Here is a 21,700-nt window from a genome sequence, read left to right on the forward strand (position 1 = left end):
TGGGCACCACAATTTCAGAAAGATGTAGACAAGCTGGAACGTGTCCAGAGGAGGGCAAGAAAGATGGTGAGGGGTCTGGAGACCAAGTCCTATGAGAAAAGGTTGAAGGAGCTGGGTATGTTTAGCCTGAAGAGGAGAAGACTGAGAGGGGATATGATAACTATCTTCAAGTACTTGAAGGGCTGTCATAAAGAGGAGGGTGCTGAGTTGTTTTCTGTTGCCCCTGAAGGTCGGACCAGAACCAATGGGTAGAAATTAAATCTCAAGAGTTTCCGTCTAGACATTAGGAAGAATTTTCTAACAGTTAGAGTGGTTCCTCAGTGGAACAGGCTTTCCTGGAGGTAGTAAGCTCTCCTTCCCTGGAGGTTTTAAAGCAGAGGCTAGATGGCCATCTGTCAGCAATGCTGATTCTATGACCTTAAGCAGATGATGAGAGGGAGGGCACCTTGGTCATCTTCTGGGCATGGAGTAGGGGTCGGTGGGGGTGTGCGGGGGGGGGTAGTTATGAAACTCCTGCATTGTGCAGGGACATGGACTAGATGACCCCGGTGGTCCCTTCCATCTCTATGATTCTATGATTCAGCTCCCTCAGTCGTTATAATACTAAGCATAACACAGCAAGTTCTCTCTCCCAACTCAAGATCTAACTATCATGCTGATAGTTGTGTTAACTTTAGAAAACTCTGGATGTAGAACATAAATAACTCAGTTTTAAAAATATTATTTAAAAAAATTCATAGAACATTACAAGTAAGCTGGTTGTGTATTTGGAAACAAAGTGTACTTGCAGATAAAGTCCAGGAGATTATTTTTTTTGGAAAAGTGCTAACTGGTGATCAGGCACAATTGTGCGGAGGGGCCCTTCCTTCCAAACCAGGAAGTGTTCCTGATATATATAATCTGCTCCAATGCAGACTGGGTTCAATTCCAGCTGCAGCTCTTCAGACAACGCAAAAGGACCACGCTTGAAAGGTACTGTAGAAAAGACTTTTACTGTAAATGACAAAAAAGCCTTAGTGTTTTTAAAGCAATCATTTAAATAAAAATTATACTTTAGAACTGTTTTTGGATTGGGGAAACTTCATTGAGGAAAGGGCATTTAATTTCCCCCAGTGTTACAACAGGATTGGGAAGACCTGGACATTGTGCGGGCTGGGCATGAGGTCATCTTTTAGGGTCAGAAAACTCATGCATAACCTCAATGAAAAAGCAAATCAGACCAGTGGATAAAGTAAGTCAAAGTGCCTGTGCCTAAAAGACCATAGTTTCAAATCTCAGTTCTGGCTTTTTATCTTGCAAGATGCATGTTCTCTGTTTACTTCCCTGTTAATTTGTTTTCGTTTCTGCATGAAGAGGTTTGCCAGTGAATTAGTGGGACAGTTGATTCTTTAAGAGGAAGTCTGGCCCAATGAAGGCTCCAAGAGGGGCTTTGCTCCACATGGCACAGATCCTTAAAATGTCCTACTGTGGACACAGAGAGATTATTCAAGCCCAGCTCTGCACAGATTGATGTGAGCAATGGCCTTCTGAAAGGCCTACAATGTGTCCAGATTGCCAGCTCCCTTGGGTTTGGAAAGCTCTGTCCTGCTCAAATTATGTGGCCACATAAAATAAACATGGTGAACTATTCATGAGATCAAGATATCCACCAGAAAGCGAGTGAAAAAAAGGCATCAGAAACAGGGAGGGATAGGGTTGCAAACTTCCAGGTGGTGCCTGGAGATCTCCTGCTATTACAACGGATCCCCAGGTGATCAAGATCAGTTTCCCTGGAGAAAATGTCTGCTTTGGAGGGTGGACTCTATGGCATTATACCCTGCTGAGGTCCCTCCCCTCCCTAAACCCCGTCCTTCCCTGGCTTCTTCACCCTAGGGTTACCAGGTCCCTCTTCGCCACTGGCGGGAGGTTTTTTGGGGTGGAGCCTGAGGAGGGCAGGGTTTTGGGGAGGCACTTCATTGCCATATAGTCCAATTGCCAAAGCAGCCACTTTCCCCAGGGGAACTGGTCTCTATCAGCTGGAGAGCTGTTGTAATAGCAGGAGATCTCCAGCAAGTACCTGGAGGTTGGCGACGCTACTTCACCCTAAAAATCTCCAGGTATTTCTCAGTCCAGAGATGGCAGCCCTGGGGGTGGGGATGGGGGTGTTGTGTGTGACTCAGTACTCATATGCCTTAAGGAAGTGAAGATCCTAACCCTATTTGTGGTTATTTTTTCCCCTAGAGATGCTTCTTCTGACCCTACTCCTGTTCTTGACTGCTGTTCCAGACCAGTCCCTAGGACAGGTATGAGCCAAATACAATATATATTGGACCTCTGATTGTAATATCTGTCAGACATTGGAAAACACCTGGAGGTTTGGGGGGGTGGAGCCGGAGGAGGGCGGGGTTTGGGGAGGGGAGGGACGTCAATGCCATAGAGTCCAATTGCCCAAGCGGCCCTTTTCTCCAGGTGAACCGATCTCTATTGGCTGGAGATTAGTTGTAATAGGGGGAGATCTCTGGCTAGTACCTGGAGGTTGGCAACCCTACTCCCCTTCCCTGTCCCTGTCCCCCTCCCTTTCCCTCTTCCTTTCCTTTCTCTGTTCCCTTTCGTGCTCCTCACTGGTCTATTGTACCCCTCTTTGATTTGTTCCAAACTAATCTGAATTCAGATCCCTCCCTCCCCCTGTGGTACATTAGCCATGGAGTCGCAGGAACATCCCTCTCTGCTGGGATTTATTTTGGCGCCATGAATAGGCAATTGTTGGACAGATTTTCAGCATTGTAAATTGATTTTGTTGTATCTGTTGTACGTTTTATCGAGTTGTGCTTTATTGTACTGCATTTTAACTTATAAAGTTAGCCACCCCGAGCCCAGCATCACCAGGGGAGGGCAAGATATAAATAAAAGTGTATTACTATTGTTATTGTTATTATAACAACAACAAGAAGAAGAAGTCTGAATTGATCCAGGCAAGTTACAAGAGTTCACTCACATGATGACAGGTTCAGAGGATAGCCGTGCCGGTCTGCAGTGGACGAGCTTGATTCGAGTCCAAGAGAACCTCAGAGATGAACAAGATTTTTGGGTAGGGTTGCCAGGTCCTTCTTGGCCACTGACAGTGGAAGGAGGGATAGAGTTGCCAGACCCAGGTTGGGAAACTCCTGGAGATATGGGGATGGAGCCTGGGGAGGACAGGGACCTCAGTGGGGCACAATGCCCTAGAGTCCACGCCCCAAAGCATCCATTTTCTCCAAGGGAACTGATCTCCATAGTCTGGAGATGATCTGTAATTCCAGGGGATCCCCAGGTCATGGCATCCCTAATTTTGGGGTACAAACTATCAAGAGTTAAAGCTCCTTTCGTCTGCAGGACGGGGAAAGAGACACTGTGACCGATCCACTTTGACCCTTTTCTACTTTTTGCCCCTTAGCTTCCTTGAGGCTTTATTTCCTTTTTAAAAAGCCAGGAGATACATGTGTATTTATTTATTTAGTTGAAAAATGTATTAGCTGCCCTTCTCCCTTACGGAGCTCAGGGCGGCTCACAACAGAATAAAAACATCATAAAAGTACCATAAAAACAATGATAAAAATCTGTAAAGTCACCATTTAAAAACTCCAGCTAGGACTGCCAATAAAGAAAAAACAAAATCAATCGAATGCAGTCCTGAAGATCGACAATGAGGGGGCCAGGTGCACCTACTCAAGGAAGTTGCTCCATAATTGTGGGGCCACCACCAAAAAGGCCCTGTCTTGTGTGCCTACCAGGCAAGCCTCTTTTTTAATAGGTGAGACAGTCAGGAGGGATTCCCTGAAATCTTAATTCCTGGGCAAGAACCTATAGGCGATAATGGTCCTTCAGATACCCTGATCCCAAGCCCCATAGGGCTTTAAAAGACAAAACCAACACCTTGAACTCGAGATGGATCGGAAGCTAGAGCAATTGCTGTAGTATCGAGGACACATGCTCCCGGTAGCTGGCCCTGACCAGCAGTCTAGCTACGGCATGCTGCACCTCAAAGTCCTTGGCCTCATTAGCCCCCATTGCCCCGTCATCCCATTGGCTGTGGCATCCTGTGCTTATGAGCATTGGTGATGTCATGGTTCTCTACCTTCCAATGTACAGTATTATACATTGGGTGTGTTAAGTGCCGTCAAGTTGAAGCCGACTTATGGCAACCCTGTAGGATTTCCAAGGTGTGAGACTAACAGAGGTGGTTTGCCCATGGCTTCCTCTGCATAGCGCCCCTAACCGGGACCAACCCTACTTAGCTTCTGAGATCTGATGAGCTTAGACTAGCCTGGACCATAGGGTTGTGAGGTCCATCTTCACTACCAGCAGGATGATTTGGGGCGGAGCCTGAGGAGGACGAGGTTTGGGGAGGGGAGGGACTTCAATGCCATAGTCCAATTGCCAAAGCAGCCATTTTCTTCAGGTGAACTGATCTATTTCGGCTGGAGATCAGTTGTAATAGCAGGAGCTCTCCAGCTAGTACCTGGAGGTTTATGTAAACCTACTCTGAAATAGTAGAAACTGGAGAGAGGCGGCAGCGTGTGGCTCAGTGAATGCAGAATGAAAATTAAGATGAAAAGCAATGCTATTGCTAGTAAATTATATTCATTTATATAACCAAACCTGGAAGACAAGTATTCATTTCACACAATATGCCTCACAGGGCTGAAGAACCAAAAGAAAAAAAGAGAGGAAAAATATGCTAAACATTCATTGCAGCCAATAGGGCTAATACTATTTACACAGGCAAGGTAATATTTACACAGGCAAGGTGGAAATTCCACAATGGTAAATTACATATGATCACGAAGAAGGTCAAAAGCAAAAGTTCAAAGTCGATTGCAAGGTTGGGTAGCAAAGACGCGTTTCGAATATCTTCATCGGTTTGCTGAACCAACAATATTTAAGGAGACCATCACAAATAGATTAATCCCATTTGGGTGCAGTGTGCATCTATAACTGATAACAATAAGCAACATGACCTTGAATATGGTGATGTATGTATTCTCTCCACTCGGGTTTTGATTTCAGGATAATCATGTTGCTTATTGTTATCAATTATAGATTTCCACCTTCCTGGTGTAAATATTATTAGCCATATTGGCTGCAATGAATGTTTAGCATATTTTTCCTCTCTTTTTTTCTTTTGGTTCTTAAGCCCTGCGAGGCAAATTGTGTGAAATGAACACTTGTCTTCCAGGTTTGGTTATATAAATGAATATAATTTACTAGCAATAGCATTGCTTTTCTTCTTAATTTTCATTCTGCATTCACTGAGCCACGCGCTGCCGCCTCTCTCCAGTACCTGGACGTTGGCAACCCTACTGGGCCATCCAAATCAGGGCGTTAAGGCTTAGCATAAAGAGAAGTGATTTTTTTGTTTGTTAAAAAATCTATAGCATTTTTTTTACACATCTTGGGAAGGATGATGAAGGGGAAGATGAGAAGGATGACGACGACTTAAGCACAGGGAGCGGTGTTCCCCTAAAGAGTCAGAAGGAAATTGTGGACAAACACAATGAAATAAGAAGAAACGTGCAGCCGACGGCCAGAAATATGCTGAAAATGGTAAGATACCATGCACAGAGCAAGTTCTGATACTGGTGATTTTCTTTCACTATGACCAGTTTCAGGTTGCCAGCTCTGGGTTGAGGAAATACCTGGAGATGTGGGAGGTGGACCCTGGGGAGGGGAAGGTTTGGGGAGGGGAGGGACCCCAGCAGGGTACAATGCCATAGAGTCTACCTCCAAAGCAACCGTTTCCTCCAGGGGAGCTGATATCTATTGTCGGGAGATCCGTTGTAATTGTGGGAGATCTCCAGACCCCACCTGGAGGTTGTTTTAAAATTAGTCTTGAATTGCCTTTTTGTACGTTTTTACTGGGTTTATGACATTTTAATGGATGTTAGCCACCCTTAGACCGGCTTTGGCAGGATAGAAGGTGGGATATAAGTCCCCCCACCTCAAAATAGACAGAACTAAGCATTTTAAGATATGCTGATTTCCGTAAGAAAGACACACTGACCACTGATACAGGTCTGTTTCCCACACGGTCACCCCACAGATTACTTCAGGGCTTCCTTTTGATTAGGCATGCCTTTCCCGACCGTCAGAGGTCGCCTTTCGATCCTAGTGCGTTTCAGTGCATTTTGCCCGTGTTTTCCGGATACTGTTTTAGCAAGAATCGGGAAAACGCTAGCAAAACACATGGAAATGCACGGGGAGCGCAAGGCGACCTCTGGCAGTCGGGAAAGGCATGCCTACTCAAAAGGTAGCCTCGAAGCCGTCGGCAGGGGTGACCATGGGGAAACAGCCCTGCATAAACGGCCAGTGAAAGTTCTCCCACGGCGATTGAAATTTCAGCGTTTTTTATGTGGCGGGGTCATGGATGACCAACACTTGATGTTAGGATCCAAGTGTAATGTGATGTTCCTTTCTGCATCTCTTTGCTTTCCTGAGACGTGGAATGAGACAGTTGGTGTGAATTCTAGGAAATGGGGTGACAAATGCCAGATGAAAAGCAGTCCCTTGGAAGACAGAACGCTTGATGGTAAGTGAAGTGCGATGATATGACACACCACAGATACACAGATGCAGAATACGGAACCAGTCGAGAGTCTGATACCTGTACGTTACCAGTGTTTTCAAACACGTGTTTCTTACATATCCAAACTACATGTCATCTAAAGTTGCCAGTCTCCAGGTGGTGGAAAGAAAAAAGACACCTCTGTGCATGTACCTGGAGGCTTTGGAAATCAGCGAATGAATATTATAAAGTGCAAATATTTATATAAATCGCTACAACATATAACATAAAGTCACAACTATACACTAACTGAAACCAACAACCTAAACAATCCAGCCAGATTGTTGTAATATACATTGTATATAGTAGGATAAATTGTTTAGGTTGTTGGTTTCAGTTAGTGTATAGTTGTGACTTTATGTTATATGATGTAGCGATTTACATAAATATTTGCACTTTGTAATATTCATTCGCTCCTGTGCTGATTTCCAAAGCCTTCGGTGGTGGCTGGGATCTCCCACTATTAAAACTGATCTCCAGGAGATAGAGATCAGTTCCCTGGAGAAAAATGGTCGCTTTGGCAATTGGACTCGATGGCATTGCAGTCCCTCCCCTCCCCAAGCCCCGCCCTCCTCAGGCTCTGCTCCCCAAATCTCCTGGTATTTCCCAACCCAGAGCTGGCAACCCTAGGGACATCCTATAGCTTCTTTCTCAGTTTTGGTCATCGAGAAACTTAAAAGTAATAAATGTCCCGTCTGAGGGGGCTTATGTTAGAATATTATAAATGTTTTGTTGATAATATAACTCTTGTTACAGCTATGAATATAGGAAACTTTCCAAGCAATGGCCTAAATCTTTTTTTCCTCATCAAGTCACAGCTGACTTATGGCGACTCTGTAGGGTTTTGAAGGCAAGAGACGTTCAGAGGTGGTTTGCCATTGCCTGCTTCCGCGTCATTCCCCTGGTATGCCTTGGAGATCTCCCCATCCAAATACTTGCCAGAATAATTAGGTCACTTTTATCCCTCTCTGGGGGAATCTCAAAATGTTACTAATTCAGGTATTAGCTGTGAGGCCTTTGTGAGCTATTTTGCGGATAAAATCTTGTCCCTCCACCAGGAGGGCCTGTGGCTCAGTGGCAGAGCATCTGCTTGGCATGCAGAAGGTCCCAGGTTCAATCCTCGGCATCTCCAGTTAAAGGGACTAGGCAGGTAGGTGATGTGAAAGACCTCCATCTGAGATCCTGGACAGTGCTGCCAGTCTGAGTAGACAATACTGACTTGGATGGGCCAAGGGTCTGATTCAGTATAAGGCAGCTTCATGTGTTCATGCGACCTCCCTACCGATGTTGATGCAGCCAGTGTACTGGAAGCCCCTTGACTGTCTTCAGGTCCAATTTTGGACCTATTCAGCTGACTTTTCCCAGCCAGTACTGACAGGATCCTGGGTGCTGTGAAGCCCACCACATGCCTCCTGGACATGTGGCCCTCATGGCTGGTTAAAGCCATCAGTTGATATGGTACAGGCTCCCCTGATGGACATTGTCAATCTGTCCCTGAGTACAGGGGTCTTTCCGGGGAGACTTAAGGGAGCAGAATGTGAGGCCATTCTTTAAAAAAAAAAATTGTTGGATCCTAATGATCCTGCCAGCTGCTGCCCAGTTTCAAATTTGTCATTCCTGGGCAAGGTAGTTGAGAGAAGAAGGAGAAGAAGAGTTGGTTTTTATACGCCAACTATCTCTACCACTTAAGGAAGAATCAAGCTGGCTTACAATCACCCTCCCTTCCCCTCCCCACAACAGACACCCTGTGAGGTAGGTGGGGCTGGGAGAGCTCTAAGAGAGCTGTGACTAGCCCAAGGTCTCCCAGCAGGCTTCATGTGGAGGAATGGGGAAACCCACCCAGTTCACCAGGTTAGCCTCCACCTCTCACTGGAGGAGTGGGGAATCAAACGCGGTTCTCCAGATCAGAGTTCACTGCTCCAAACCACCGCTGTTAACCATGATACCATGTGGGAGCTCAGCAGCTCCAGGCTTTCCTGGAGGGCACATCGGCTTTATACCCAATTCAGTCTGGCTTCTGACCTGGCCATGGGACGGAAACGGCGCTGGTCACCCTCACAGACACTCTCCGCAAGCAGCTGTATTGAGGCGAGTCAGCAGTGCTGTTGCTATTAGTTCTTACAGCAGCGTTTGACATGGTTGACTATGATCACTTGACCCTCCACCTAGCTGATATTGGGATACGTGGGACAGCCCTCCAATGGCTGCTCTCATATCTCCGAGTGTGATGCTAGGAGAGAGGGTTTTCCCATGACACCCTTTGGTGTGTGGGATTCCCCCAAGGGCCAATTCTCTCTCCAATGTTGTGTAATATCTATATATGCCCCCACGCCCAACTAGTCTAGAGTTTGGGACTGGGTTGTCGTCAGTATGCTGATGACACCCAGCTATAGCTGCTGATGGACGGCCAGCTGGATGCCATCCTGGATACTCGGGCCGGGTGTCTCGAGGCTGAGGTGAAATGGCTGAAACTAAATCAATTGAAGGTCCTATGGATGGGTTGAAGGGGGGAGATAGGACACCTGTTCCCTACTCTTGGCAGGGTACAACTGACACATGCACCAACCATCAAGAGCCTAAATATAAGCTTTTGGGCATAACCCCTTCTCAAGTGAATTCAGCTAACAAAGAACTTTATCAATATGCAATTTCTGCAGCTAGAATAGTCTAAGCTAGATATTGGAAATCTAACAAAATACCAGACATTAAAGAATGGAGTAGCAAGCTTTTGGACTTTGCATTAATGGCCAGACTAATTCACTTGCTAAAAATGAACTCTATGGACAAATTTATGAAGCCATTGAAATTCATAAACATCATCACAACTTTAACAGAAAAGAAGAGAGTTTAAGAATGAATAAGGCTTGGCTTCCTGTCCTGAAAACCTCCAGACTAACAAAGACTACAGTCCACAATAGCCATGCAGATTAACTTTGGATTTCACACATTAACAGATCACTTCAGGATACAATGGTTCCATATTAACATACCACGCCCTCATTAGCACATTATCTTGATACTTACAGGACAATGATTAGCCCATTACCTTTGAAACTTTTTGCAGGACAATGATTCAGCTCAAACCCACCCCTTTCTGACTATATATTACTCTTCCTACACACTTGACACTGAGAGACACTGTCCTTCAGTGTTACTCCTTTGAAGATGCCTGCCACAGCTGCTGGTGAAACGTCAGGAAACAAAATACCAAGACCACGGTCACACAGCCCGGATAACCTACAAGAATCAATGAACTCTGACCGTGAAAGCCTTCGACAATACTAGCTCCTTCATGGCTGCCCTTCCCAGTCTCAATCTCGTTCTGATTTCTTGGCTGCAGTCTCCCTTTTGGTTGATGATGGAACCAAGGAATAGAACGTCTTCAACAATTTCAATTTCTTCATTGTCAATCTTAAAGTTATGTAATTTTCCTGTAGTCATTACTTTTGTCTTCTTGATGTTTCATTCCTGGGAAAAGTGTTATTGTACATCCCCAGTAAGAAACTTATGTTTCAACTGAGGAAGAGACTAACAAAACGGCTGGTACCGGAATACCATCTTGTATTCTTTTCAAGTTGCTCATTATTAATCATTTGGGTGCTCGCTTTTTGGAGTTTGAGTCATTTGATTCACAGCATGTTACAGTGAAGCGGCCAACTGTCCGATGGCATTGCTGCTTCGTTCCCGCTGCTACTCCCATACTTCAACATCTGGGCAAACCATGGATCTTGCATACCTAAGTGTGTGGGAGCTTAGCCCTTTAACTAAGGGGCGTTATGCTCCGCAACTTCACATTGGTTCCTGTTTTCTTTCCTTTCTCTGGCAGCAGCAGCTGTTCCAAAGGTCATTGACTTAAAAAGATAAAGGTCCCCTGTGCAAGCACCGGGTCATTGTGATGGAGCTACAATAAATGTGTCGTTTTTATTCCTGGGGTGCAGTCTCTTTCAGAGAACACAATGCTAACTAAAATAAACAAACTAACAAATACATAAATGTAGGGTTTTGGTTGTGATGGAATTTCTACATGGATGCCCGTTCTTAACAACTCTGTGTATGATTTTGTGTATGAACACTTAGTAACAACTACATGTCTGCTTTTGTAGGTGTATTGTGTGGTCAGAGTATGTTCCAGTCAAATTACCCCTACTCCTGGACAGAAGTAATTGACTACTGGAAGAATAAAGCTCATTATTTCAAGTATGGCGTTGGGTCTATTGACCCCGAACAAAACATTTACGGATATACACAGGTATGAAAATAAGCACAATCAGCATCTGGAAAGTAATATGAAACACTGGTAATATCTATCTGTGCTCCATTATCCTTTCCAATTTTACCCTTTTTAGAATTAAACGAGTAAAAGAGTAGGGATAATGTGCAGAATGGGAGGGAAGATGGTATGTTATAGCCCGATCTCGTCAGAACTCAGCAGCTAAGCAGGGTCAGTACTTGGGAAGGGGGACCACCAAGGGAGGCTATGCAGAGGCAGGCAATGGCAAACCACCTCTGTTTCTCTCATGCCTTGAAAGCCCCTTGCTGGGGTCACCATTAAGTTGGTACTTGAAGACCACCAAGGAAGGCTCTGCAGAGGATCTCCAGCCAATAGAGATCAGAGGATCTTCAGCTGATCTCCAGCTGATAGAGATCAGTTCCCCTGAAGAAAATGGTCACTTTGGCAATTGACTCTATGGCATTTAAGTCCCTCCCCTCCCCAAACCCCGCCCTCCTCAGGCTCTGCCCAAAAAACCTCCTGCTGGTGGTGAAGAGGGACCTGGCAACCCTAGGCGTTGGGCAGCTGCCCCTTTTGCCCACCCCGGCCATATTCCCTCAAAGGAATTGTGGAGCTGGGAAAGTACAAAGGAAAGCAACTGTGGTGATTAACGGGTTGGAGTAGCTTTCATGTGAGTAAACCCTAAAGAGCCTGGGGCTTTTCAGCTTAGGGGAAAGATCACTGATTTTATTTATTTACTTACTTTATTTATATCCTGCCTTTCCCCCCCAATGGGGGCCCACAGCGGCTAACATCATTATCCTCTCCTCTGTGTTATCCTCACAAAAACCCTGTGAGGTAGGTGAGAATGTGTGACTGGTCCCAGGTCACACGCCCCCATGGCAGAGTGGGTTTCCCAGATCCCAGTCTGAATGTAGAACTGAATGTAAAAACTGAATGTAGTCAAACATATAGGTTGGGCTTTTAGGAAAGGGGATGCTTATTAAATTTGCAGATTATACTAAATTGGGAGGGGTAGCAAATACGGCAGAAGACAGAGGCAAGATGCAGGATGATCTTGACAGGCTGGAGAATTGGGCTAAAACTAATAAAATGCATTTCAACAGAGATAAATGTAAGGTTCTGCATTTAGGTAGGAAAAAATCAAATGCATAATTATAGAATGGGGGAGACTTGTCTGAGCAGTACTGTGTGTGAAAAGGATCAAACACTGAACATGAATCAGCAGTGTGATGCGGTAGCTAAAAAAGCAAATGCGATCTTGGGATGTATCAACAGAGGTATAGTATCCAGATCACGCGAAGTGACGGTATCGCTTTACCCTGCTCTGGTTAGACCTCACCTAGAGTATTATGTTCAGTTTTGGGCACCACAATTTAAGAAGGATGTAGATGATCAATCAAGTTTTATTTTGATACAATATCAGCTCTGAATAAAATAAGTTAGGTTAAAATAATAAAATAAAATAATAAAAAGCTGGACAAGCTGGAATGTGTCCAGAAGAGGGCAACAAAGATGGCGAGGGGTCTGCAGACCAAGTCCTATGAGGAAAGGTTGAAGGAGCTGGGCACATTTAGCCTGAAGAGGAGAAAACTGAGAGGGGATATGATAACCATCTTCAAGTACTTGAAGAGCTGTCATATAGAGGATGGTGCCGAGTTGTTTTCTGTTGCTCCAGAAGGTTGGACCAGAACCAACGGGTTGAAATTAAATCACCAGAGTTTCCATCTAGACATTAGGAAGAACTTTCTAACAGTTAGAGCGGTTCCTCAGTGGAACAGACTTCCTTGGGAGGTGGTGAGCTCTCCTTCCCTGGAGGCTTTTAAGCAGAGGCTAGATCTGTCATTGCTGATTCTATGACCTTAGACAGATCATGAGAGGGAGGGCATTTTTGCCATCTACGGCATTGAAATCCCTCCCCAAACACTGCCCTCCTCAGGCTCCTCCCAAAAAACCTCCCGCCGGTGACAAAGCGGGATCTGGCAACCCTAGCTCCTAAGCTGGTAACCCATCTCCTAAGCCGGCAACCCTAATGCTGCTGCAGTCCAGGATCATGAGGCATATCAGGTGCACTGATCGGTCAGTGATGTTGCTGCCTCTTTGGTGTATCTCAGGCCTCTGAGTATAGCAGTGAAAAATAACCACAGTCCCAGACCAGACGAGGCCTCACTTTATGCTGTGAGACTTCATGCTTTTAGGGAGAATAGCAATTTCATTAAAACATCTCTGAGCTTGTAAGGTGGGAAATCCTGAGCTGTATTATGTCCACCTCCCATGCTATTTCTGGGATAGACCAAAATCTTGCTGAAGCTGATGGAGCCAGAAATCATGATGTCTTAAACACACACACACACACCCACTTTAACTCTGCACCAAAAGTACTTTTTGATTTAATTGTGGGTTTTCATAGTGAAATTGTGGAACTCCCTGCCTCAAGATGTGGTGATGGCTGCCAACTTGGAAGGCGTTAAGAGGGGAGTGGACATGTTCATGGAGGAGAGGGCTATTCATGGATACTAGTCAAAATGGATACTAGTCATGATGCATACCTGTATAAATGCATCTGCCAGTATGGTTATTATGCTAATAAAGGTTCATGTATGTATGCATACCTGTTCTCTCCAGGATCAGAGGAGCATGCCTATTATGTTAGGTGCTTTGGAACACAGGCAGGACAATGCTGCTGCAGTTGTCTTGTTTTTGGGCTTCCTAGAGGCACCTGGTTGGCCATTGTGTGAACAGACTGCTGGACTTGATGGGCCTTGGTCTGAACCAGCATGGCCTTTCTTATGTTCTTATGTTTCTTACATTCATAGGTTATTTGGTATCGCTCATACCAGATTGGATGTTCTGTTTCTGTGTGCCCAAATAATAAACACACATACGTCTATATCTGCCAGTACTGCCCTACGTAAGTATAAATTCTGAACAAAATATTCTTCATTCACCCTTCTCCAGAATCTGACTCTCATGAAGAGTTCTGGTATGCTCAAAGACAAGCACTTGTCTCCCTCTCCTGCTCTGGCAAATGAGGAGGATGCCCTTCTATCAGGAGAACTTTTCAATCACCTGACTTTCGCTACAAAGACGCAATCCTGCGGAAGTCAGCTGATTGAAAAGTTCTCACAATAGGAACAAAGGGGACTTTTTTGCAAAGCTCCTGTGGGGGCATTTTTGGGGGTAGAGGTCCCCATTTTCAGGGTAGCTTTCAGGGACTCTCCTTGCACGAACCCCAAAGTTTGGTGAAGATTGGATCAGGGGGTCCTGTGTTATGGGTTCTGGAGAAGTCATCCCTCCCTCCTTCCTAGATAAGCATTAGCTGATTAGCGAACGAAGAGAGAATCTGACTCTTACCTTCCTGCTTGTGTATGGAGGCGGCGGGGTGTGGGGTTGACCTCTTCCAGACGCCCCAACCTAATCTTCACCAAACTTGGGGTTCTTGCAAGGAGAGTCCCTGCAAGCTACCCGGCAAGTTTAGGGGCTCTACCTCAAAAATGCCCCCCAGGGCCAAATATTTTAGGGAAACCCAAAAATAAACCGAATTCCCATATGTACGAGTATGGGAATTCGGCTTATTTCGGGTTTCCTGAAAAAAAATCGGGGCCAATAAACCTGAACCTGAATTTTACCATATTTTCTTTGTACACTCCTAGTAGCCGCACAAGGAAGATAATGGGCAGTAATCCCCTCTGGGATTGGTACCCTGCTGGCTTTATAAGCTTGTACGATGAATTGTTTTAGGGTGTAACTAATGGCTGCTGCAGACATTTTGTGTCCTCTGTTTGGATTTGAGATGGATATAAACATAGAATCGGATCTTCTTATAGCAGCTGTTCTGTTAATGTATATGCGCATTGCCCGGCGAAGGTCAAGGGTATGCCACTCTTGCTCTTTTTGGCATGTGGGTTTGGGACAAAAGGAGGGAAGTTTCAATTCCTGCATTCTGTGGAATTTGTACCTTTGGTACAAATGTTGGATCTGGCCTCAAGCCTACTTTATGAAAGATACATAATCCTTTATGTTTGGAAAGTGCCTGTAGCTCTGTTACCCTGCGGGCCAATGTAATTGACGTTAGGAATGAAACCTTCATTTGAAGAAGCTTTAGTGGAACTACCTTTAGAGGCTCAAAGGGTGTTTTAGTTAAGGCCTTCAAGATTAAATTGAGTTTCCACGTTGGGAAACTATGAATTGTAGGAGGCTTTAGCTGTGATATTCCTTTTAGAAGGCCAGAATGTCACAATGTCTGGGAGCAGGGAAGCCCTCAATTGATGGTGGCAGTAGCTGTGATTTGGTGTAGTAGAGTAGAAGCTGTGAGGTTCATTCGTATGCCTTCCTGTAGGATTTCCAGGAACTTTTTGATGCCTGAGTTTAAGGGGTCAACTATCTTTCTGTGACACCACCTGACAAAGGCTTTCCAGGAGGTGTTGTATATATGCCTTGTGGCTGGTCTTCACGCTTCTGTAATGATATCGATGACTTCCCTAGTATAGCTATAATTTAGAAGTCATCTCTTCTCAAGCTCCAACCGGTCAAATTAAACCACTGGGGGTCAGGATGGACAATCGGACCCTGTTGGAGAGGGTTCCACACCGTAGGATTTCCCAAGGTTCCTGAATGGTCAGTTTTCTCAGAGTGGTGATCCAGGGTCTGCGAGGCCAAAAAGGAGCCACTAGAAGAACACTGGCCTTCTCCTGTTGGTACTTTCTCACACCTTGGGTAAGATGGGTAGTGGTGGGAATGCACATAACATTTGCCGTGGCCAGGGGCTGAGGAGGGTGTTGACCTTTTCTGCTTTTGGATGATGGTATCTGGAGAAGAACCTCTGGAGCTTGTGGTTGTCCGCTGAGGCAAAGAGATCCACAGCTGGAATCCTGTGCCTCTTCATGATGGCCCGAGAGGTCTCTTGGCTGATGGACCACTCTCCCTCGTCCACTTTTTGGATGACTCAGCCAGTCCACCTGTAAGTTGAGCCTTCACTTGATGTGTTCTGCTCTCAGGGACTTGATATTGCTCTGTGCCCATATAAATATCATTTCTGTCTCTTGATGTAGGGAGGATGATCTGGTTCCCCCCTGTTTGTTCAGACGAGCTTCGGTAGCTATATTGTCCATTCTTATCAGAACTTAGTAATTGTGGACCGAGGATCTGAACCGTAGTAGTGCAATCCTGACTGCTCCGATCTCCAACTGGTTGATATGGAGTTTCTTCTCCTCTTGTGTCCATACACCCTGGGCTATTTGGTCTTCTAAGGTGGCTCCCCATCCTTCTAGGCTGGCATCCATGAAGATTTGGATTGGTTCATCATGGAAGTATTGTAGACCTTTCCGTAGGTTTGCGACTCGTGACCACCAAGACAGGCTGTGTCTCACCTTGTCAGAGATCAAAATGGACTTGTCCCTCTTTTGAATAATGTCCATCTGGTATGAACGTAGAAGCCATTGAAGAGGCCTGGAGTGAGATCTTGCCCATGGGACAACTGCAATGCAGAATATCATGAGACCCATGAGTTTTGCCAGAGACATGATTCGCACTGACCTGGCCTTTGCAGAGGTTCTGGCTATCGTAACCAGCTTGTCTATTCTTTCTTGGGGTAGAGATAGACAGTTTGTTCTTGAATTTATGATGACCCCAAGATGTTGCATCACCTGTGATGGGTTCAATGAGCTCTTGTCTGTGTTCACCAGGTAGCCGTGTTCCTGTAACACTCGGATGACTTTTGAGGTGTGTTGGATCGATTCCTTCCTGGATTGTGCACAGATAAGGATGTCATCCAGGTACACCTGTACCTGGATGCCCTCTTGTCTTAGGATAGCTATAATGGTCACTAGGACCTTTGTGAATATATGTGGTGTGGAGGCCAATCTGAAGGGGAGGGCTATGAACTGAAAGTGTTTGTGGCCGTAAGTAAAACAAAGAAAATTTCTGTGCAGTGGGTTTACTGAAATATGAAGGTGTTCTTCCGTTAAATCCACAGTGGTTATATAAGTACTGGGACAGAGCAACTCCCCTATGGAACGGAAGATTTCCATATGGAAGTGTTTTGCCACTATTTGTTTATGTATTTCAAATCTAGAATAGCCCTCCAATCCCCATTTCGTTTGGGGACTGTAAAGAAAATTGAATACACTCCTCGGAATAGTTTGTGAGGTGGCACCTTTTCTGTGGCCATTATGTGGATGAGATGTTGGATGGCCTTTGATGTCACCAGGCACTGGCCTTTTTTGAAGAATGTGGGAGACGGGATAAAGAGATGTGGAGGAGGCCTTACACATTCTATTAGGGATCCCGTGGATATGATCTGAGAAACCCACTCGTCCAGTTTTGATGTCATTCACTGGTGATGGAACTCTTGTAGCCTCCCCACACACTTGCAGTGACTTGGAGTCACTGAGTACTGGACCTGGGGAACTTGTCTCCCTTTACTGATCTAAATTGTTTATTCTGTCTTTGAAACCTTCCTCCTCTACTAAAGGAGTTTCTGTTAGTGGCCCAGGATCCCCTCCTCTGGTCAGATCTGTATCTCGGGAGGGCTCTGTAGGAGTGAACAGGATACATAGTGCCCCTGCTATCCTTCTGCACCTGTCTGGGAAGGGCATGTTTTTCGTCTCTAGTCTCTACTAAGATCCTATCCAGCCTATCCCCAAACAGTCGTCCTTACTGGATAGGGTAGGCCATGAGAATTACCTTAGACTTAAAGTCCACCTGCCATGATCTCAATCATAAGGACCTCCTAATGGCAGTGACTGAGACCACCGACCTTGCGGAGAAGGACATAGTATCTAGTGAGGCGTCAACCATAAAGGTGACAGCCTTTAAAACTCTGTCAAGCCCCTCTGATATTCCAAAAACCTCCACCCCAAAAACCTCCCGCCGATGGCAAAGAGGCATTTGGCAACCCTACATGCAATTACCAGAAGCCATGCATGGTAGAAATGCTCAAAAGGCCTGCCATTCCCTTTCTAAGGCTGAGTTAATGATCATGGCCACCTCTTCATGTGTAACCTGACGCCTGCCCGCTGCTTCCGCCAAGTGGGGAGACAGACAACCTCACCCGAAATGGAAAGTCTCTCCACTGAGGAGGGGGTCGTGACTGGTGGGGCTTTAGGGTCATTCTTACCGGTCCCCGCAGTCAGCATGCTCTTCTCAGATGTCTTTCCCAGTCTCTTAATTGTAGCGGGCGTTTTACCACCGCACTTTCTCTTTTGGGCACCTAACTGCAGCAGCACAGTTTTTTTCGCCTTTTGATCCTTGGTCGGTGCCGAATCCAGCTCTTCCTCCCTTTTAGCCTCTCCTGTAAGGCTTTCATCTACTATGCGGCAGTAAGGATTTTCATCATCATTTTGGCTGGATTGGACCAGCCTGCCCTGATAGTCTTTCACCAATCGGAAGTCATCTTCCTTTCTCCTAGTTGTGGTGGCCATTTTTTTGCCTCACTAAAGGGGAGGACAGAGCTCCGAGAAAGTAAGCTAGTTAAAGATAAATGTAGGCTTAAGATAGATAGGAATAGTGTAGAGGTAAGTTATAGATAAGAAATGCAGGACAGAATAAAGAAATTAGATTTAAGTTTAAGGTTTCCTAAAGGCCTAAGAGCATGGAGCTCTGCAGTGACGCTGCCCTCCCCTCAAAGGCAGGATGGAAACTGGATACTAGCAGGCTGTTTCCTGACAGAGGAAAGGAAATGAAGTTTAGTCCTGCCTCCGTGGAGAGCAATGGAAAACACCCACAGATTTCAAGACGCCCTTGCCTCAGAGAAGAATGTCATTGCAGGTCAGAGAGCTAAATGATACTAAAAGCAAGAGTTAAACTAATATAACTGTCAAATAGATTTATATTTGAGAAAAGATCTAATGGGATGATGGAACAAGGCTCCTCAATCAGTAAAGAACTCCCAAAGAACTGAAAATTTAAAGGCGTACCCCTAGCTTGTGTTCTGAACTGTACCTCATTAGGCTGCCGGTGGGGATTGCATATTGAATGCCCACTTACCATAAAAAGCTCCATTGTGATACCAACTATGCTTTTCCTTCATTCCTTTCTAATGGGGCTAGTTTTCCACAAAGGGAGAGTCTTTTATGTAACAGATGCAATTTTTTTTTGGCCGCCAAATCACAGCTGATTTATGGGGACTCCATAGGGTTTTCAAGGCAAGAAACATTCAGAGGTGGTTTGCCATTGCCTGCCTCTGCGTCACGCCCCGGTATGCCCTGGAGGTCTCCTATCCAAATGCTTGCCAGGGTCAACCCTGCTTAACTTCTGAGATCTTCCGAGTGTGGGTTAGTCTGGGCCAAGCAGCTCCACAATACTATTTTTCAATGTTATCTGTCCTTTATGAGCTGTACTTGGATGATAACATGTTCTGCATTGCTCTGTGGTTTCAGAGGGAACATAGAACACCTAATAAAAACACCCTACAAAGAAGGCCCGTCTTGTGGAGACTGCCCTAAACACTGTGAGGATAAACTCTGCAGTAAGTAATAATCAATTCCTTTTCTCTGCTCTCTGATAAGTCAGTGTAGAACCTCTTGCAAAATGAGTTCCCCACAAGGGGTCATTCACTTTATCTAGACTGCCAGCTGAATCTATGTCAGGATATTATGGTTTGAGGATAAAGTTGCCATTTGCCAGGTACTAGCTGGAGATCTCCTGCTGTTAAAATTGATCTTCAGCCAATAGAGATCGGTTCCCTTGGAGAAAATAGCCACTTTGGCAATTGGACTCTATGGCATTGAAGTCCCTCCCCTCCCCAAACCCTGCCCTGATCAGGCTCTGCCCCAAAAACCTCCTGCCGGTGGTAAAGAGGGACCTAGCAACCCTATTTTAGCAATTTATCCGAATTCCATCACACAAAGAAGGGCATACTCGTAGCCTCTACAGAGAGAACCTCACATGGTTTAAACCTTACATAAGACCTCTTGGGAGGACCTTAAGACTGAGGAGGACTTTGGTTGGAGTCAGTATTGCCTCAAAGCCAGACAGAGGCCATTTAGATCTCTAAAAATAACACCACTATAAGTCAAATAGTGAGACTTTGGAGTAAGGCAGTTTGAAAGGGAAACATATCCTGGATTAGGTGTGTACATAGTCTTTTCTGGGCAGGTGTACGTTCCCCCTGGAGGAGCAAATAATCATTTGGAGATGTTTTTGAATGCCTTTTTCTTGGAATGGTGGTGGTGGGTGGGGGGAGTTGCTAGGGATGCCTTTCTCTACTTCAGCTTGGCTGCCAGCTGCAGATGTTCCTAAAAGAAGTAGACTCCTGGAGGCTAGCCACGTATCTTGATAGGGTTGCCAGGTCCCTCTTAGCCACTGGCGGGAGGTTTTTGGGGCAGAGCCTGAGGAGGGCAGGGTTTGGGGAGGGGAGGGACTTCAATGCCATAGTCCAATGGCCAAAGCAGCCATTTTTTCCAGGGGAACATCTGTATCGGCTGGAGATCAGTTGTAAGAGCAGGAGATCTCCAGCTAGTACCTGGAGGTTGGCAATCCTACTTCTCGAAGAAGCTGATGGCATTTCTGTTCTTACAAATGAGCTGTTGAACCTAGTAGTAGTTAGAAGGAGGAGGAGGAGGAGGAGGAGGAGGAGGAGAGGAACAGTTGGTTTTATACCCCACTTTCCCCTACCGTAAGGAGTCTCAAAATGGTTTTCAATTGCCTTCCCACCCCCAACAGGCACCTTGTGTGGTAGGTGGGGCTGAGAGAGTTCTGAGAGAACAGTGACTGGCCCTACACCATGCTGGCTCTGAAAAATGTCCTTGAGTAGTTGACTGACCTTGAGGCTGGCAAATGTTGATAGCCATTTCCTTATCTTTATCAAGATTGTATGAAATTCATTCTATGGATGTTGGATTGTGAACCACTTTAATAAGACATAGGTGAGGCACGTACAGGAAGCTAGTGCAGTTGAACCAAAACTGGAATAATAATAGCTCTCTTAATTATTTCCATTAATACATGGGTCATGGCCTGAGTCAGCTCCAGCTTCTCAGTATTGCCAAGAAGAGCCTCACGTGGTCACCTGGACTAAAGAAACTGCCTTATACCGAATCAGACCCTAAGGTCCATCCAGCGTGGTATTGTGGTTAAGAGTGGTGGACTCTAATCTGGTGAACCTCCCCACTCCTCCACATGAAGCTTGCTGGGTGACCTTGGGCCTGTCACAGTTCTCTCAGAACTCTCTCAGCCTCACCTACCTCAAAAGGTGCCTGTTGTGGGGAGGGGAAGGTGATTGTAAGCTGGTTTGGTTCTTCCTTAAGTGGTAGAGAAAGTTGGCATATAAAAACCAACTCTTCTTCTTCTTCTTCTTCTTCTTCTTCTTCTTCTTCTTCTTCTTCTTCTTCTTCATCTGTCTACTCACACTGACAGCCATTCTGTAGGGTCTCAGTAGAGGTCTTTCACATCATCTACCACCCGATCCTTTTAACTGGACATGCCAGACCTTTGACTGGGACATTCTGTAAGCCAAGCAGGTGCTCTCCCAATGACTCACAGCTCATCTGCTGAAGAAAAGCGCATTACAGAAATGAACGCAAGAGGTTCCTCGGAGTAAATAACAGAGGCATGGTCTCTGTCCTCCAGCACAAGAAGCAAATATTGCTGATCAATAAGGATTAAAAAAAAAAACCTGGCTAAGGCTTTACTATCATGTTGTGATAATTGGAGGAAAGATTAACAATGCTTAAATACTTGGCTAGGGTTCTGACTTTCACATTTAACTTTGTTTTGCTTTGCTTTCTTTCAGCCAACCCCTGCATGTATTTAGATCAAAGTCTACACTGTGCTGAATTGAAAAAAATGTTGGGCTGTAAAAAAGCCAATAAGAATGGGCATTGCAATGCCACCTGCAAATGTAGCAACAAAATTAAATAAAGGGCGCATGAACCTCACATCCCAAGACC

The 21,700-nt window shown here is 45.4% G+C and overlaps 1 protein-coding gene across 1 annotated transcript; it reads left to right on the top strand.

Annotated features, from left to right (window-relative positions):
• The first annotated feature begins 2,977 nt into the window (after positions 1-2,977).
• On the top strand, positions 2,978-21,671 carry LOC130483908 (serotriflin-like). The gene is made up of 7 exons (XM_056856817.1): positions 2,978-3,067; positions 5,419-5,562; positions 6,454-6,544; positions 10,684-10,829; positions 13,628-13,722; positions 19,190-19,278; positions 21,544-21,671. The coding sequence occupies exons 1-7, from the start codon at positions 2,978-2,980 to the stop codon at positions 21,669-21,671; spliced, it is 783 nt and encodes a 260-aa protein (XP_056712795.1).
• The last annotated feature ends 29 nt before the right edge of the window (positions 21,672-21,700 follow it).

Source organism: Euleptes europaea, chromosome 10 (genome assembly GCF_029931775.1).
Source record: "Euleptes europaea isolate rEulEur1 chromosome 10, rEulEur1.hap1, whole genome shotgun sequence".
NCBI classification, from domain to species: domain Eukaryota; kingdom Metazoa; phylum Chordata; class Lepidosauria; order Squamata; family Sphaerodactylidae; genus Euleptes; species Euleptes europaea.

Coding starts and splice junctions, on each gene's coding strand:
- LOC130483908 (XM_056856817.1), top strand. CDS start 2,978: ATGACAGGTTCAGAGGATAGCCGTGCCGGTCTGCAGTGGACGAGCTTG. Junction 6,545..10,683: donor GGAAGACAGAACGCTTGATG/GTAAGTGAAGTG, acceptor CTGCTTTTGTAG/GTGTATTGTGTGGTCAGAGT. Junction 19,279..21,543: donor CTGTGAGGATAAACTCTGCA/GTAAGTAATAAT, acceptor GCTTTCTTTCAG/CCAACCCCTGCATGTATTTA.